The sequence below is a fragment of the Amborella trichopoda genome, chromosome 5 (assembly GCF_054954075.1).
Source record: "Amborella trichopoda isolate Santa Cruz 75 chromosome 5, AtrichopodaSantaCruz75HAP2 v2.0, whole genome shotgun sequence".
In the NCBI taxonomy this organism is placed as follows: Eukaryota; Viridiplantae; Streptophyta; class Magnoliopsida; order Amborellales; family Amborellaceae; genus Amborella; species Amborella trichopoda.
The window spans coordinates 2,173,953-2,192,524 of NC_142340.1; the positions used below are offsets into that span (position 1 = coordinate 2,173,953).

The following is an 18,572-nucleotide window of genomic DNA, read 5'->3' on the forward strand; positions in this document are numbered from 1 at the left end:
GGGAAGCAAATAAGTGGTCCAACTAAGAACTTTAACAGTCCAAATGTTTTCTTAATAGAATTATTATTTTTAATTTTTTCAAATTTATTTATTTTTTCATATTCATGATCTCTGATGAAAAAATCTACCTCAAAAATAGATTTTTAAAAAGTGACTCATATAAAAACCGTGTCCTGGTCAAACCCCCAATCTTTTCTAAACCGCCATGGAAATTTCAACATTCCCATGGTGAGTATGCATTATCGCAACGGTAAAAGTACAGAGAAGACAATTGCGTAAATCATGACCACAAAGCACGCCAAGCCAGACTCTCCCTCTCTCTCTCAACACCAAGCCAGGTTCTTCTCCTACAAGTATCAAATTGAATATGTTGAACAAAATTTTCATGTAAAAGCTGCTCGATTTAGATCGAAAAAAATCATATAGATTTTATAAAACCATGTGATACAGCTTGAATCCACAGTCCTTTCCTTTACCTATATGAAATAAGCGGTTCACAATTGAATCCAATTTTTCCCTTTTTGTCTAAATACCTAATGATGGGAAAAGAAAACCCAGTTCTGAGCCATCCAGGCTTAGTGGAATAAAGGGGTTGAATTTCACTACCCTTTGCCTTAGGATACCCTTTTCTTTTTCTTGAGGGCTGCAAGGCTATACTCATTTGCAAAGGTCAGCTTCACATTTAATCACTTCAAACATGATTGTCCCTAAATCCAATGTGCGCCTTTTGATTTTGACTTGCTCCCCAGCCGTGACTAAATGGGAATGTTTAACCCCGCAGAGAGAGATATGCAATATGCAATACAGAGAACTCAAGAGGGAAAAGGGATAATTTCCTCATGCTTTCCTTAGTATCAAAATTGCATGCTTCCCCAGAGAAACCTTTTGGTACATGTACATGAAGTACCTCTTTTTACTTACCTAACTCGATACCTTTTCAAATTTACCAAAGTCCAAAGGCTATATATATTTGTAACAATATTAATACCGCCCAAAAAAAAAAAGGACAAGAGAGTGCCATCACTTCCTGAATACAAATATCGGCCGATTGAATCCGACCACACTCCCCTGCAAGTTGTTGGTAGCATTCTCCATATGTCTAAAACCAATCTGCACACAAAACAACTCTCGAATTTATGAAACAGAGAGAACAAGTACTGATACGATATGAAACTGCTAAAAGTTCCATAATATGCACAATTTTCCATTCATTCGGTATTACAGGAACATGCAATTTCAAAACTATAGAAAGAGGAAAGAGAGAAGGAACAGTTAGAAGTGTTCCTACCTTGTCGAGGAGAATCTCAGGAAAATAACAAGGTTTCATCAATATATCTTTGAAATTAGCAGCTGCTCTCTGCAAAAAAAAACACAGAAAAAATACGTGAAGAGTTGAGTACTCCTTAAAATGGGGCACACTGAGAGAGAGAGAGAGAGAGAGAGAGAGAGAGAGAGAGATGGCATGGATACAATTAATGCAGCATCCTAAATATCGAATAGAGACATGCTTTTGCAAAGTATGAGACCATGTCAAAGAACCAACATACCTCAGATACCCTACGCTTTCGTTGATATGACACCCAAGGCTGAGGTTCTAACACAAGAATGCCACCCTGCCAATCAAATACCACATACTAAAACTCTTCCTTTAAATGTAGAGAGAGAGAGAGAGAGAAAGGTACCAAATATCTCTTCAAAATGCATTCCTCCTAGCTCAAACTAAAATATAAAACCTTAACTAAGCTATTCAATGCCACTCTTACCGGACGAAGCAGATGCCACATCTTTGCAAAGAGAGCAATTAATCCACTATCACCCCAATTCAGATGGATCCATTTTGTCACACTCAAACTGCAACATGAGAAGTACCTTAGAAACGCATAATCAATCAGGAACTAAAATACTTTCAATTTAAAATACAAGAATTGGAAACAGAGCATAAACAATATCTAAAGCTTTAAAAATAGAATGTAGCCTGAAAAAATTTGACTCAACAAAATTCTAAGAACTAAAGAAGCGAAGGTAGAACGAGAACATTTTAATGTTCTTTGTTGAATGCAAATGAGGAGAAAATTACTGGGTTTTCTAAAACTTCATCAGAAAGATGACAAGAAGTCTATATACATAATCCCAAATATAAAAATAAGCAGCAAATATCACATGGAAGGGGAAGAAATGAACTTTACCACAAAATGGTGTCATACTCTGGAGAGCATGGCTGCAATTTTTCCAAGACATTTTCTTTTCGGAATTTCACGCTTTCAATAAGATCTGTTCCTTTGAGTGTAGGTTGATCTTTCGAGAGTTCCAAAGACTCAGTGCCTTTTGAACTCTCTGCTTCACAAGGCTCTAGAGAAGTAATGGCACTTTTGGTTGCAGCTATCCTTTGAAGGTTTCGCTTCGCGCGTTCCACCAAATCTAAGTATAATTATCATCACAATGGTGGTAAAGATTTTGTCAGAACATGAAAGAGAACACAAAAGAACTAGTATACAAATTGTGCAGTTATTAACATAAATGGATGGTAACATGTGCTGGTCTTTTCCATTCCCAGCTCCACTCCACCCCACCCCCCGTGGTGGATGGAGAAGTTTCTCAGTTCGTGCATGTCATCCTGGCACAGGGACCATGCTAATGTGCCATGTATTCTCCCAAGAGACATGATTGTTTTATAATCTCCGGGCAAACCAAACAATCTACCAGTGACACAGGAAGAAAGTTTTAGGTGTTCAAACATAAGGATCCTGAGAGTGAAGTTTGACTACATTTCTTAGCCCATCTCCAATCTGTGACAAAGATTGCCACTCTATGCCCTCAAAGTTCCACCTCCATAAGACTTTTCCCCAATACTTACCAATATCCACAAACATATATTTTTACTTAGGACTAACCTTTCCAAGCACAAGAAGCTGATGATGAGGCAGATGCATTTATAATGAGCCAGACCACCAACTTGGTCCACCATTTTTGGGTTGGGGATAGTAAAATACACAGCTAGTGATTGGATTATGTAATAGGACCTATCAGTCATTGTTTGAATATCTGACCATGGTCAGAAAAAAGGGTTATTAAGCAAACAATGGATCATCAATGTTTCAGAAAACACTAGGCAGCCCCTAGGCAGCCGGCCCAGCACCCAGGTGCCTAAGCAGGCGCCCAAACTTCAGGCACCCCGAGGTGAAAAGTTTTACTATGCATGTATGTGCTGTTAAAAAGCACATATATGCAGATATTTGTGTTAATTTTGATTTATTTATTTTTTTACATTTACATGAATCCTAACTTACTTTTTTTATGAAAATATATATACATGAATGTTGAAACACATTCAAAACTTTAAATCATTGAAAATTTTGTGGAACACGTCGAAAATATAAACAAATTCATGGTAATATTAACCTCCAACTATCCAATCCAAACAGAGTATGTCATACTCCATTGTGACACACGAACATGATCTCAACCAGTCACGATGAAATACAAAAAACCTTCACTAGAACCCTAAAAAGTTCCAAGAATGAAGGATAAGTTTTTTTATGCTTCTCCAAACCTCAAATTCCTTTGTCAATTCAAAGAAATCTCAAAATCAATTGATTTGGGGGCTTAGATTCAAAGTATTTTTCACTTTGGGAATTTAGAATACCCCCAATAGTCATTTATGTAAAATTCGTGGGTCAAATTGACCAAAAGTGCTCTTAAGGGGCACTTTAATTTAAAAAAGGGGGGCCCACTATGCAGACGCCCAGGGAGGGCCACCAGGCTTTGGGCATGCACCCTAAGAACCTCCGGTGCTGGGTGGACCGTTTTGTGAAACAATGTGGATCATAGATAGAAAGAAAGGAGATAGGACCTTCAGCTCACTAATTACACAAATGACTATAGTTGGAAAACAGTGGATTGACGCTTGGTGAAAGGACATGTCACACCTGAAATGGCCCCTCCTCATAATCAGATTTTTAACATTTAATATAGAGAGAACTACTAGCCTGAAAGTTGCAATATTATGCAGAACATGGTCAGTTTAGGTATATGGTGACAATAAAAGCTAAAGACAGCATCTTGAAGATCTTACTCTGATCGATGTCAATCCCAACCATGCTCCGGCAAAAGAATTTCATTGCTGCAAGAAAATAAATAACAGAAAATTATTATTTAAATGAATTAAATTAAAGCACATGAGCAGTTATACATACATAAAGAAGCTCCAGAGCAAAATCTTTACCTTAAATTTAAATTATGTATCATAAAAAGCATCAAGAATAAGAATGAAACCAGCCATAAAAGAGAACCAAGAAAGTCTTTGTCCAAAGTGCAACCTATTGAGCTATCAACAAAAACCAAATAACAAATACTTTTGACACAATAGGTGGGTTTTTTTTTCCGAGTGAGGTGTGTTGAAGGTATTAACCTTATCAAAGTAAGGCATGCCCCTAAATCATGCTAAAGAATACAGCTCCAGTGTTGACAACCCTTACGACGGTCTAAAACTCTATTTTCACCTCTAATTATGAAATTTAAAGCTTCAAAATCAGTAAAGACCGAACAAATCCATAAACACTTAAATGTTTTTGATAATGGATAGTCTAGATAATTTATACAAGATGCAATATTTTTAAGACTTGAAATCCTTCTTTTTTCACATTCATACATCTCCAAGTAGAGATGATAAATTGTAGGGTTTTTGACTTCGGAACATTTTCGAGTGGATTTTGCAGGTGCACCTTTCTTCTATATTATAAAGTCGGCATCTTAAATAAATTATTTCCCAGTGATTCAAAAAGTGGACCGCCCGGTGCCTAGGCGGTCCAAAAGGCCTGGGTGCATGGCGATGCACTCAGGCCTAAGCATGGCGATGCACTCAGGCCTAAGCGGCCAAACTAGGTGGGTGGTCGCCTAGGTGGTACGGCACCCGCCTAGGTGGGCGCCCAGCCCTGAGAAACCGCCGCTCAGGGGCGAAAATGGAATTTTTTTTAGGGTCTTTTGAAAAAACAAATTGTTTTTAAAGGTGAATTTTATGTTCATTTGAAACCTAAACCTACAAGAACCCATTTTAGAGAGAGAGAGAAAAACCTCAAAAAAAATTAGATTTTGTGATTTTCATTGGATCGAAGTATTTCTCAAAGTTACAGGAAATGGATCCAAACATCACCCATCAAGATTAGATTTAATTTTGGAGTTTTTTTAGTCCTATTAGAAAGTGTTTTTTAATATTTTAGCACTAGAAAACATCTCAGAAGTAGAAGTTTGGAGTTCAAGCAATCAAAATAAGTGCAAAAAAAAAAAATTTAGTTTGCTTGTATTATTTTGATATGCCTTCTTCAAGATCTAGTCGAAGCGGTGATCTGGGTCGGAAATATGGATATAACCCGAATCCGAATGACAAAAATTGTATAAGATGAAATTATTGTGAAAGTGATACAAAAGAGGGCATAAACCAGTTTAATAAACATCTTGCCGGTATTAAGGGGAATGTTGCCCCGTGTGAAAATGTTCTTGAAGCTATAAGAAAGGATATTAACCAATATATGTGTTCAGTAAAACACAAACAGGAACAAAATCCTTGTCATTTGGATAGGTCTATTTCTGGTTCTGTTAGAAGAAGTGATTCGGGTTGGAAGTATGGTCATAACCCAAAACCAAAGTATAGAAATTATATAAGGTGTATTTTTTGTGAAAAAGATTGTAATGGGGTATTAACCAATTCAAGAAACACCTTGATGGTATTAAAGGTAATGTTGATTCTTGTAAAAAAGTTCCTGAAGCTATTTAGGATGAGATTAGACAATATTTGAATTTAGTAGAACCAGAAAAAGATGAAAATGAGCCTTGTTCTATAAAAATATCTTCTCCAGATTCTTCTAGAAGTAGTGATCCGGATAGAAAGTATGGTCATAACCCGAATCCGAATGACAAAAATTATATTAAATGTAATTATTGTGGAAAGGATACTAATGGAGGCATTTATCGGTTCAAAAAACACCTTGCTGCAGTGTTTTAAAAAGCGGACCACCCAATGCCTGGGTGGCGACGTAGGCGGTCTAGAAGGCCTGGGTGCATTGCCCAAGCCTAGGCGGATATCCCTAAGCGCCCACCTAGGCACCCGGGAACCCGCCTAGACGGCCACTCAAGGGCAGAACTGCCCCTCGTTGAGGATATTTTTTGGTCATTTTTTTAATACTAAAGGTGCAAAATTGTGGGTTCTAGGTTCTTTTGAAACCTAAAACCCATTAGAGCCTATTTTAGAGAAAGAAAAGCCCAAAAAAAAAAAAATCTACTGGGCAGCTCAGGTTTTGGGCGGCTGCCTAATCGCTGGGTAGTCTGGACCCCCCCTGACCACCTAGGTGCTGCCTAGCGCGTTTTGAAACACTGCCTTGCTGGAATTAATGAGGATGCTGCCCAGTGTAAAAATGTTCTTGAGGCTACCAGGGAGGAGATTATACAATATTTGAGTTTAGGGAAGCACAAAAAGATAGAAAAGGGTAGAGCAGCCAAGACTACTAGGGCCTCATATACACGGAATAAGAGGCAAGTAGAAGAAGAGGAAGATTCAGAAGAAACAAAGGAGGACACGCGTTATGTTGAAGAGGGAGTGACTCTGATGATGATGGCCTCGAATCTGATGCATATGATGATGCTTACCCTACTCTTTTTGATGATGATGATGATGATGACTGAAGAATGAAGAGTTCAAAAAACTTGACTCTTGGTGTTGACTGATGACTATTGAGTCCTAGTCTCCTAGACTATATATTTTCTGAATTTCTGTATATTTTCTCTTTTCTATTTTTAGTTTCTAGTTTCTACTATCTTACTCTTGTGTGTATTAGTGTATGCTTGTATGGTTTTAGCATTGTATGAAAATATGGATTATGGACAATCAAAATTCTCCTCATTCATAGAAATATCAAATATGGATTATGGATTATGTATTATATAGTTACACTGTTATATTTAGTATATAGTTATGGATAAAATCACAAAATTCTAACATTTTTCTTTCTACTGGGCTGCCCAGGTTCTAGGCGCCCGCCTAGGAACTGGGCAACCTTAACCCCCATGGCAACCTAGGTGCCACCTAGCGCTTTTTGAAACACTGCTTTTTCCTTCTCTTAATAATCGACAAAACCATTGCCTCATCCAGCCATCCCCCCACCTTTAGAAAACATAACATTGGGACAGTTCTCTCCATCCAACCACAAGTTCCAATGAACGCACAAATTCCACAGAAGTTACATTGTTTATTGAAATCCTTACTCCACAACTATAAGGACCCCATACAATCCGTGGAAAGAAGTCGCCGACTACAAATGAATATATTAAAATGCAAGGAAACCAACAAAGGAAGAACAACCGATTTCATCTTCATTCCTACATATGACAAAAGTCGCACCTACTTGCAGACAGGAAGCCCAATTTTGTGAGCCTTGACTTTAAAGCAAACCATGAGAAAAAACTAGGGCAACACATTAAATAGCCAAACAGAGTAGCCTACAACGAAAAGAAACTATCTGAAACCCTATGGCAAAAATCAGATGACTCAAAAGGAAATAAAACTGAAGGAACTATAAGAAGAGCAAATCAAATGTTGACAAAACAATATGAGCCCAAAAATGGTATGTGCTCTGCCGAACTTCATAGAATATGGACAGCCTTCAAAAGGCCCTACAGCTTGGCATTACTTTGGGATATTGGTCAATGAAGCCTATTGAGCTACCAAGTTCCAAGAACAGCAGATCCCACAAGTGCTTAACATGCGACATGTGCAAATAGGCATCCTTGAGTATGCCGACATGGTGGACCCATAAAACAAGCCATAAGACTCATCAGAGTCTCCAAGATTGTCCCAGTCAACAAACCGAATAAATTTTCACCTATTTGAATATCCTAAGTGTCTAATATCAATCTTGAAAACCAGAGGTTAATAACCTTCTGAGGAAAATCACCAGCAATGATGAGATTGTCAACCACATATTGAAGATAATGTCCTCCTCCCTCAAGCTAGAAATTCCAAAGCTGTACAACAACCCTAACTCTACAATGATAATACAACCAATGAACAAGGACTGTTAGGGTGAATTATGGGCTCCATAATTTGAATTGAGGGACTTCGAAAACAAACTTCAAACAAAATCAATAAATATGAAGGAAAATGGGCCATCAAAATAAAAAACCCAAACCATAATTAACATCTTCCCCAAATGCCACACAAATTCCACAGACCTGCATCAACAGGACCACTTGCATTCCAAGTTTTATCAATTTCTTTTAACTACAGCATGTTTCAAACTAGAAAACCAACCCCCATTACCCTAGTACTTGGCATTCATACGCCAAACCTCGTTATTACTGGTGCACAATTTGATTAGAGCAAGCCTATACTTACCAATGAGAGCATCGAAGGAGAAATAGACATATCACAAAACTGACACCTGAACTCTAATGTTCTGGAAGTGTAACAAATCCAACCCCCCAACCCACACCCAAAAACAAATTAAAAGCCAGGCATAGAAAGGGGAGAGGCAAAGATAAGGACTAAGGGCTAGCACTAGGAAGGCTACATATCACCCACATAACCACCTCTAGAAAGAGGTCTCTCCAACCAACATGTTTTATTCATTCATAATCTGGAGGAACTATCAAAGGGGGAAAGGTGACTTCAGTTCCGCATCAACCATATATAGCCTAGTCAAGTAGTAAAACAGAAGCCACTAAACAAACTTCAAGAACGAGAAAGAAACTCAATATATCTCAATCTCACCAATGGTCTCCCACCACATTAGGACCCCAATCAACGGGAAAGGGCAACTTGGTTTCCGTCGATAAGCCACAAGGCTCTTCACAAGCCTCTCGATTCAGGCTTTCATTTGAGAACAGTTCAATTTGGACCCCTACAAAGTGAAAGAAAAACACCTTCAACGCAACAGAAGAAAAACATGCCAATCCTTTTACCTAATTACCAAAGCCTGAATGCTCACACCATTTTAGTTCAGGAAAGGGACTGAAAAGAGAGACCATTTCATAACCTTATCAGATACTAACACAACTGGGTTATGATTTGAGAAACTCCCAAAGAGAACCAAGAAAACCTTGCAAAAAAATGTCACCTCAATCAGAGCAAACCAATAAACGGCAAGCCCAAAAAGTGATTATATAAACCCCCTAACGAAACCAAGAACAAATGATCATTATCAAAGGAAAATCCACCACCCTCAAGTCATTAGTGTTCATGAGTAAGCTGCCTCCCACCATCTTTTCCAAGAATCTTAACAAAATTATGTAGCCTTCCACAGCCTCCACCATTATACCGTAAAATAAACGAAGACTTAATAAAGTCCATGAGAAAGACATTTACTCTGTAATAGAAACCAACTGATGCTGACATTGAACTCCAAATGATATCCATAATAAACTCAAGAATGTCACATACTCGTAGTCTATCCTATGTAAGAAGATGATCAAACACCAGGGAACATTTTTTTTTCTTCTTCTTTTGTTTCTTACATTAAAGAACTGAAATCTTTCTCTTGAATGTTGGCTATATCTAAGCCGGTATCACTAATGAAAATTCTCAACACCAAAATCCCTTCATGTCCTTACAGCATCATACCTTCCCCATAGGCAAATCTTCATGATGAATCCATCTAATTCAAACCTCCCAGCAAGAGTTGGAAGCCATTATTAACAACCACCATCTTATTATAGGTCTATGTGTCCATTAGGAGGCCCATAATTTCCAGTTTGCAACAACCTTATCTTGCAAAAGAAATAGGAATTGCCCAAAACCTCGCCCTCCCAAGGGGCCTCATGTAATTTGGAACAAAACCCTCAAACTAAGTTGCCAAAGCTGTTGGCCAAAGCTTACATTGCTCAATGCTTAACAACCCTTCTTCTGCTGTAGTTTATTTATTTGTGACAATGTTGATGACCCAGTGTCAACACCACAATTTGGCACAAATAATCCAAACTTTGTAACATTCTCAAGAGAAAAAAAAAATCCAAACTTTGTATAAGAAAATAAGAAAAAGAAATAAAGAATTAAATGAATAATGAACAACATAGAAAACTATTACTTCACTATGTCATTTTATGGACATTGACTTTTTAACTTTGATAACTGACTTTATATCCTAAGAATTTAAAGCCATACAAATCATTTATGCACCACAAACTTGATTATTTTCAATTGATATAAACAATCCAAGATTTTAGAGCACTGAATTTCATGAATAATTTCAACTAAAGAACCATATGAAAAGTAACTAAATATGACCCTTAAGGTAAGTAACAAGTAGTTGTGTTGAACAAAGTCCCCTAGCAGATTGACAGCTTTGATAAGTTTCATTGGTTCAGCTTTGATAAGTTTCATGGGTTCATGGGAACGCATGTTAATTATAACTTTCCAAGCTACTATCAATACTGATGTCATTTGTACTTTGTTTTGAGGAATCGGGTATCTGATTTCTTTGAGTTTTCACAAAGTGAAATTAGATAAGAAACTGAAATTAAACAAAAGAGCACACACTTAACGTCATATCAAATGTATACTTTACTTCCAGAATCAGATTAGAGTTTGAGAGTATAAATTAGTGGTACAATTGTTAAGCGACTAAAGGGTAATCAAACCACCCCATGCCCATGGAAACTGAAAAACGTTTTCGCCCACATCAATGACCTAAGCTCAAGGATCAGCATTTCTTTTGGACATATGTGGAGAGCAGCAAACGAGCTAGTGAACTCTAGCCCATAAAGGAATACACTGAACCTGATCATTGCTCTGTATGATGTGCCCCAAAACGAACACCAAAAAATCAGCCTTTTATAGTCAATTTTATAAAGATAAAGTCCAAATGGACCCCATATTTTATGCCATTTCAGGGCAGCCTTTTGTATCCCAAATCTGTAAAAAACAAATTCCACTATACCCCTATATCACATTTTTCCAGCACAGTGACATTTAAACTTCACAGATTTTAATAAAACACAGCTAAACATCAAAAAGACAAATGCCAATCAAACCGTATAGCTAGGAAGCTTGAAAATATTAGACCCTACATGAGTTTGATGAGGCTTAAATACAGTGTGATGAACAACTGCACGGGTGATGTCAAATAGCTCAACCTCTGCATCATAGAAGAAAGTACGTATCTTCTTGAGAGCGTGAACTGAACAGTGTGTATCTAGTGAAGAAAACATGGTAACTAATACATTGGCAAAGCACCTTGAGAATTACCAGACAAGAGGGATTCTATTGTATACTGATTCAAAACACGAACTTGGCCTCAGAGCCCGAGTTACCCAGTCAGACATGAGACTGTGCTGAATTTATGTAGAATTAATACAGTAACCTCTGGAGCTGGTGAGACTTGGCTTGTTCCTGAGGTTTTTCCATAGGACCCGGCATGCTGCCATGTCCAATAGCCATGGGCAAGTCCCACTCCAGCTCCAGAGTTTAAATCACTGTTATTGCATACACCATATTTTCTTAGATTCTTAGAATCATGTTTTGAACATGTCTGGGCATGCAACTTCTTTATAAATGAGTTTCTATTTTATTGTAGCATGAAAATCAACTAGCAGAACTACTATGTTCTCTTGGTCTATCCTGTATAAATGATGTGGTTACGCAATTCTTCTGTACTATACTTGGACGCATAAAGAACAAATTTTCCCTAAAGAAACCTTCTTTGCTAAGAATTTCTATCATTTGGCATTCTTTAAGTATTAGTTCATACAAAAACACTAGATTTTGCGGTCATCATTTTGGATCCTTACCTTTCTCCTTTTTACCAAACCCCAGATTAAATAACAAAAATAATCAGGATAGCTGAAATGAGTATGTGAAAGCCTACCTACCCAAACAAAGGAAATATCAAACACCACCAATATAGAAAATAATAATGTGAGAGATCCACCAACTTTGCAAGGCATGAGAGAACATAAACCAAGCTGCACATAAAAAACTATGCAAATAATCCAGCTGAAATCTAACTCAATAGAATTAAGTCTTACCTATGCTAATAGTCATGAACCCTTGGTTGCAGCCAATATCAAGACAATCTTTGTCTTCAAACCATTCCTTTTTCATTACCTTCATTCGAGGTTCTTCACTTAATGAGTGGTCAACCTAATAACCCATACAGAACAAAAAATAAACATCAGCAATAGACAAATAAGAACTTCAATTACTGAAAAAGACATTCAAAGTAACAGATCCTCTAAGACTACAATTTTTAGTATCTTCACATTGTAATACATATCTCGTAAATTCCGCACCAATGTCCTTTTTATTTTTGTTTATTTTTTAATGTTAACTTGGGACCTCGGTGAGAATGGAACGTCATCTTGTGGCACCCTACCTCACTGACCACCTAGGCCTAAAAGGTCATTCCTCATTCAGCGCCAATGTCTGGCATCAGAAATATGATAAAGCACTGACATGAATTGAATTTTCTTGTTACATATTATATTTCTCAAAAAAAAAAAAAAAAAACAATCTGAATTGGGATGGGAAGCAAGTCATGTGATGGAAAGGAAACTTCCACTCAGCATTAGCTATCACCAAAATGAATTGAATCTCACAGGTCAAGACTCAAATAGCATTCATACTTATACTTACCAACTGATCAAAAAATACACTTCTATCATACCACATGCATCACCCAATTAGCATAACTACAAATAGGATCATTTATGACATACAAGTATCAAACCAAATTACTCGTTTAATATTACACTTAGATCAAAGAAAAACCAATCAATTCAGATCCCCCATGAAAAAATTGACCAAAAACAATGTCTTGTGAAATCAAGATCCAGTGTCATGAAATTGGACAAATTAGATGGACCCAATAGTGGTATATAGCCTTCATTGCAGAACAAGTTTCTTATTATTGTGACCAAATTGGGGCTTCAGCTTACTGCTCCAACTCCATTTTATGCTGATAATATCAGGCCATTAAAATTGCTAATCATTAAGCCATCCATGAAAAGACTACAAATGTTGAAGTTGATTGTCACTCTGTTCACGAATGGGTTCAAGGGCGAACATATGTTCTTGATGTTGACCAAGTGGCAGATACCTTTACCAAAGCTATGCCCAGCAAGAGTTATGATCACCTTCTGTGAAAACTGATGCTTGTTGATCACCCACATCAAATTGAGTGGAAGTTAAGAGAAGGGTAGTTTTGGGAAGTCAAAAGTAGTTTATCATTGCACCTTCATTTTGTTATTTCTTATTCTGTTGATTATTTAGTAGGTGTAAAAATGGCTAAGGGATACTTCTGTAATATTCTAGATCAGAAGGAATAATGTTTGTGCTCGTACATCCTTTTCCTTTACAGTAATATGAAAGCCATGTGATGAAGGGGGACACACGACCCTTCAAGTTCTTCTTGGGTTGTCTCTTATCCTTGAAACCTTCTTCAGATCTTCACCACTTTGATGCATTCTAAGGCAAATCTAAGAGATCAAGTATGCCACTTAAGGAACTAACAATTCGTCACTAAGAAGGGAAGATTTTTCCAACTCTTTTTGGAATGAAGAAACATCATTTGTTCATCATCATCAGAACTTTTTCCCATCTATTTGGGGTCGGCTATGCGAATCTTGGTCTATCATTCTGCTCTAACAAGGACCATACCCTCAGTGAGGCCATAAATCCCCATATCTTTTCTCACTACTTCCAACTTTTGGGCGTACCTTTTGCCCTTTTTTAGCGTTGCACTTCAACCAACTCGCACCTCGTAACAGGTATTGTACTGGGTATGCGCTGCACATGGCTAGCCCACCTAAGTCCACTTTCACTCATCTTATCGCCCATTGGAGCCACACCTAAGTTCTCCCTAAATAGCCAAAAATGATAAGCATCAAAGTGCAAAACGATCATTCAAATGATTTACATAACCTAATATTCATTACCTCAAGTAGTGCATGCATAGTGCCTTAATTTTATAGTCTAATAACTCACAGGCTCCAGCCACCCTTTTCTTCAAAAACTCTCCAAAAGTTAATAAGGTATCAAAGTAAAAAGATAGCAGTGAATACAAGAGATCATTTTAAAAATATTGGACAGTCTTTTAGGTCCCATTACAGGAATGCAAACACAGTTTACATGCCATTCATTCATTCTGATATATTTCACATTTATATCAAAGATCATGTGGACAAAGTAAACCGATGAGTTATGATAGCTAAAAATATAAATTCAAACAGGTCATGGTGTAGGACAAACTTGTTATTCATGAAAAACCACAACAACATTCAATAGCACAGTACTCATCTAGTCACACAATGACCATCTATTCTCCATGAAATCAACAACCAGTAAAAGATGTAGGGAATTGACTTACCAAAATGTACATCTAAGAACAATAGTATTATTATTAAACCTCATTCAAACCTGTATACCCGGACCTCTCAAAACAATATTATTTGTTATGAAACTGATGTTAAAACTAATGCATTTAAGACCAAAAATACCAAAAAAAAGGAAATAAATAAGAAAAACCAAGGGATGTACAGGTTTTCATGAGAATGTTGATTGTGAATAAATTTAGTAAAAAAATCATTAAATAGGTTAAATAACCATAACAAGCAACAGTAAATCAAAGAAAGCAAGCTATAAGCTCAAGAATGTCATTAGAAACATTGGTCAAGCAAATAGAGAAACCCAAATTAACAAAATCACCAACAAAAACATTCAAAAACTGGTAATAGATCAGGCTTTTTGCAGTGGGATAAAGTTCAATAATTAGTCTTTTTTCGAACAATAAATGAAGCTTTACAAGAGCTGATTATTCATAATTGAACTCGGTTATAGACATTTAACAAAACAAATAAGTAAATAAACAACTTATACTACTTAATCCCACCACTAAACAGATTACAAGAATGAATGCCAAACTTTCCAGAGGATTCTCTGCTCAACAACCTATCAAAGAAAATGATTTTCTGCTCAATAACAGAGCATAACACACGGAGAAACCAAAAATAACGCATGAAATTAAATCCAAAAAACCAACCAGAAACCCAGAAAAATGATGGCAAAAAACGTATTTTTACCCGGTACCCATAATAGCTCTTATAGTTTCCATATACAGAGTTTTCTTTCAGCCTCCTCCTCTTCTTATTCTCATCTTTTGAAGGAGCTTCGAGAGCCATTGAAACCAGTTTTCAATAATCTCAGAGAGAAAAAGAAAGAGAAAGATGGAGGGTGTGTGTTTTCGATAATTGGAAAGAGAGAGGTTTAAAGAAGAGTTTATAAGAGCCCTAACGTCGGTAGCGGGAAAGGAGGTTTACTGTTTAGGGCAAATCTCAATCAATAAAAGGATATAGAGCCGAGGCTCTGAACAATCAAATTTGAGCCTACCTCAAAACTTTCATTATTTTGATGCCTTAATATCCACAAATGCCGAGGCTCTGAACAATCAAATTTGAGCCTACCTCAAAACTTTCATTGTTTTGATGCCTTAATATCCATAAATTGATCATCTAGACATCAAGAAATATAGACATGCCTTAATATCCACAAATTGATCATCTAGACATCAAGAAATATAGACATCAGAAAAAAATGGATTTTAAATTTTCGAAATAGTATATTTTGTAATACATTTTTGGATCGTCAATTTTCAAGATTTTCAAGTTTTCATAGATCTTCCAATCTACACTATTTTTTAATCTTTAAACTTTATAAATAAAGATGAAAATATATTTTAAGACTGTCACAAATACTTCCAGTATTGAAACCACATTTCTCGACACTATTTGAAGGTAGGCTCTAAATTGATTGTTTAGAGCATAGGCTTTATACAATCTACACCCCTTCATAAAATGGTCATACCACCGCAAAAAACCAATGAGGTGATTCAAATCACTTAATATATCAAATTAGTTATTGGGTGTGATTTGTATAAGGTTGCAACCTTTTCTTCTTCTTTTTCTTTTTTTTTTTTGGGTAAATTATTGGGATAACGAGTCCTTACCCGTTTAGTTTTTATTAATGAGCACAATAAAAAAGGTTACACCACAGACGAGAAATTAACCATGCCTTTCAAGAGGGATATTGTCATTATCCCGTGAAATGAAGGGAGTGACAAAATCAGCACGCCAAACTGTGGCTTGTGCCATGAATGCCGCCTGCTTAGCAAGGCAATCAGCAGTCAAATTCGCGTCTCGAAATATATGCAATATATGCCACTGGTGATCTGCAAATGAGTAGAGCTTTGCCCTATAGTTAGACAAGAGGATGTGAAGCCTCCATGGGTGAGAGCTGCGGTAAGTGAATGAGTCGACTAGCAACTTGGAGTCACTCTCAATGATAAGAGGGCAACAATACATCTCATGCGCCAAGGAGATGCCTCGATCCAAGGCATGGAACTCAACGGCATTATTGGAGCTGGTGCCAAGAGGGACAGCAAAGGCCACTACGAAGCCATCTGTGTCATTTCTGATGATCCCCCTATATCCCTCGATGCCTGGGTTACAAAAGGACGAGCCATCGATGTTAAGTTTAAAATACCCTGTGGGTGGGAGAGACCATGCAATCGGGATTGGGGTGGAGGGCGGGTGATATGCCACTTAAGCTTGAGATTTGTGGAAAGATGAATCTCAGGAGGGTGGAAAGCCCAACCCATCCCTTATGCTAACTTGCTCAACAAATGAATGATGTGCCCTAGGAGGTATTCTCTAGTGTCCTTCTCCCTTCATGAATACGTGCATTACGCTCAACCCACAAGTGCCAAACAGTGGTGGAGAATGTGGAAATCCAAATGTATTTCATACCATTGGATCTGAACTGGAACTTTAGCCACTTCGCCATCATTATAATAACATATTGCTCGAGTGGTATGTGTTTGTCACATTTCCATAGTATGGATCTCTAAAGCACCTTCGAAAACACACATTGCATAATGATATGATCAAATGACTCTTCCTCTTGTAGGCAGAAAGGGCATCCAGAGACCAAAGGGAGGCCCTTAGACTAGAGGAGGCTCATGGTGGGAAATCGAGAGTGCATGGCGAGCCAAGTAAACCACTTTACTCTAGCATGGGCTGGGTCCAAAGAGCCCTGAAAGATGGTTATATTGGTTCATTTTGTCTGATGTTGTCCCAAGCATCGCTCACAGAGAACTTGCCATTGGCTGAGTGAATCTATACCAATTGGTCCGGATAGGGGTAAATAGGGAGCATATATGAATAAATTTCCTCCCATGCACAAATGAGTGGAGTAGAGGTAGGTATTGAAAGGGTCCATTTTTGTGGTGTACCCTAAATGTAATCTGAGACCTTTGATTTTGCCAGGTTCCCAAGGGTCTCGTGAGTATCGGCACCATATAGCTCTTATAAGGAGGACTCTGAAAGCCGTGGGTCAGCCCAAAAGTCCACCTGCTTGCTATCACCAAGTATCCATCTTACATTCCCTTGCAATCTACTCGAGCGCTTTAGTATTCCCCTCCAAGCATGTGGGCAGATCTTAGGGTGAGTAGTCCAGACTGATAAGTGGCGAAAGTACCTATGTTTGAAGAACCGGGATAAGAGAGAGGAGGGATTGGAGATGATTTGTCATGCTATCTTCATCATGCCCATCATATTAAAGTCATAGAGTCTACGAATCCCAAGGCTCCCTTCATATGCTTTCTAACATATAGTATCCCAGTTCACCAAGTGCAAACCCTTATTCTCTGAAGTCCCTGCCCACAAGAAGTTGAGTTGGAGTCTTTCAATCATAGTGCAAGTGCGGCTAGGGAGACATAAGGAGAGCAACCAATAAATGGAAGACCATTGAGTACTGATCTTAAGAGTTGTAATCGTTCTGCAAAAGATAAAGATAATGCTTGCCATGAGCCAATCCGAGCAATGGTCTTCCTAAAGATTATGACAGTGTAGATGCTTCAAAGGACTATGAAAGAGGGGAAGTCATAGATATCTGGCAGGAAGGTCCCCCAAACAAAATTGGAGTTTTTTAAGTACTTGTGCTCTCAGATTGCTACTAAACCCAAAGAACATGACTTTGCTCTTGTGATGATTGAGTTTTTGACCTGTCGCCCTGCAAAAGACATCAATGATGTGCCTAATGGTCCTTGCCGCTAAGGTCAGAGCCTCGCTGAAGATGAAGGTGTTGTCTGCATAAAGAAGATGAGTGACCCCCATAGTTGCACCCCGATGGAAAAGGAGGGGGAAGTGATTTGTCGGCAATAGTAGCAACGATCATTCTACTGAGATAGTCCATGACAAGGAGGAAGAGGTATGGGGATAGAGGATCACCTTGTCTAAGGCCTCTCTTACTCTTGAAATAGCCCACAAGGGATTCATTATGCAAGATAGAAAAAGATGGGGTAGTGATACAATGCTGAACCCAGGTTACGAAAATGTCTGGAAACACCATCGCATGTAATCTGTTGGATATGAACCCCCATGAGACCCTGTCATAGGCGCTGCTGAGGTCCAACTAAATACACATCTTTGGTCTGGCTAAATTCTTGTGGCACAAAGAGATCAATTCATTGGCAGTGAGGACATTATCGGTGATTAACTTCCCTTTGAGAAATGCAACCTAGCAAGGATGAATTAGT

The 18,572-nt window shown here is 37.8% G+C and overlaps 1 protein-coding gene across 1 annotated transcript; it reads right to left on the reverse strand.

Moving 5' to 3' along the window:
• Positions 1–815: 815 nt before the first annotated feature.
• Positions 816–15,439, reverse strand: LOC18426715 (S-adenosyl-L-methionine-dependent methyltransferases superfamily protein). The gene is made up of 8 exons (XM_006833357.4): positions 15,061–15,439; positions 12,010–12,124; positions 4,073–4,120; positions 2,187–2,418; positions 1,764–1,851; positions 1,548–1,613; positions 1,289–1,357; positions 816–1,110 (listed from the first exon to the last, which is right to left on the reverse strand). Exons 1-8 carry the CDS (start codon positions 15,157–15,159, stop codon positions 1,021–1,023), a joined length of 807 nt encoding a protein of 268 aa, XP_006833420.2. The 5' UTR covers positions 15,160–15,439; the 3' UTR covers positions 816–1,020.
• Between the last annotated feature and the right edge of the window lie 3,133 nt (positions 15,440–18,572).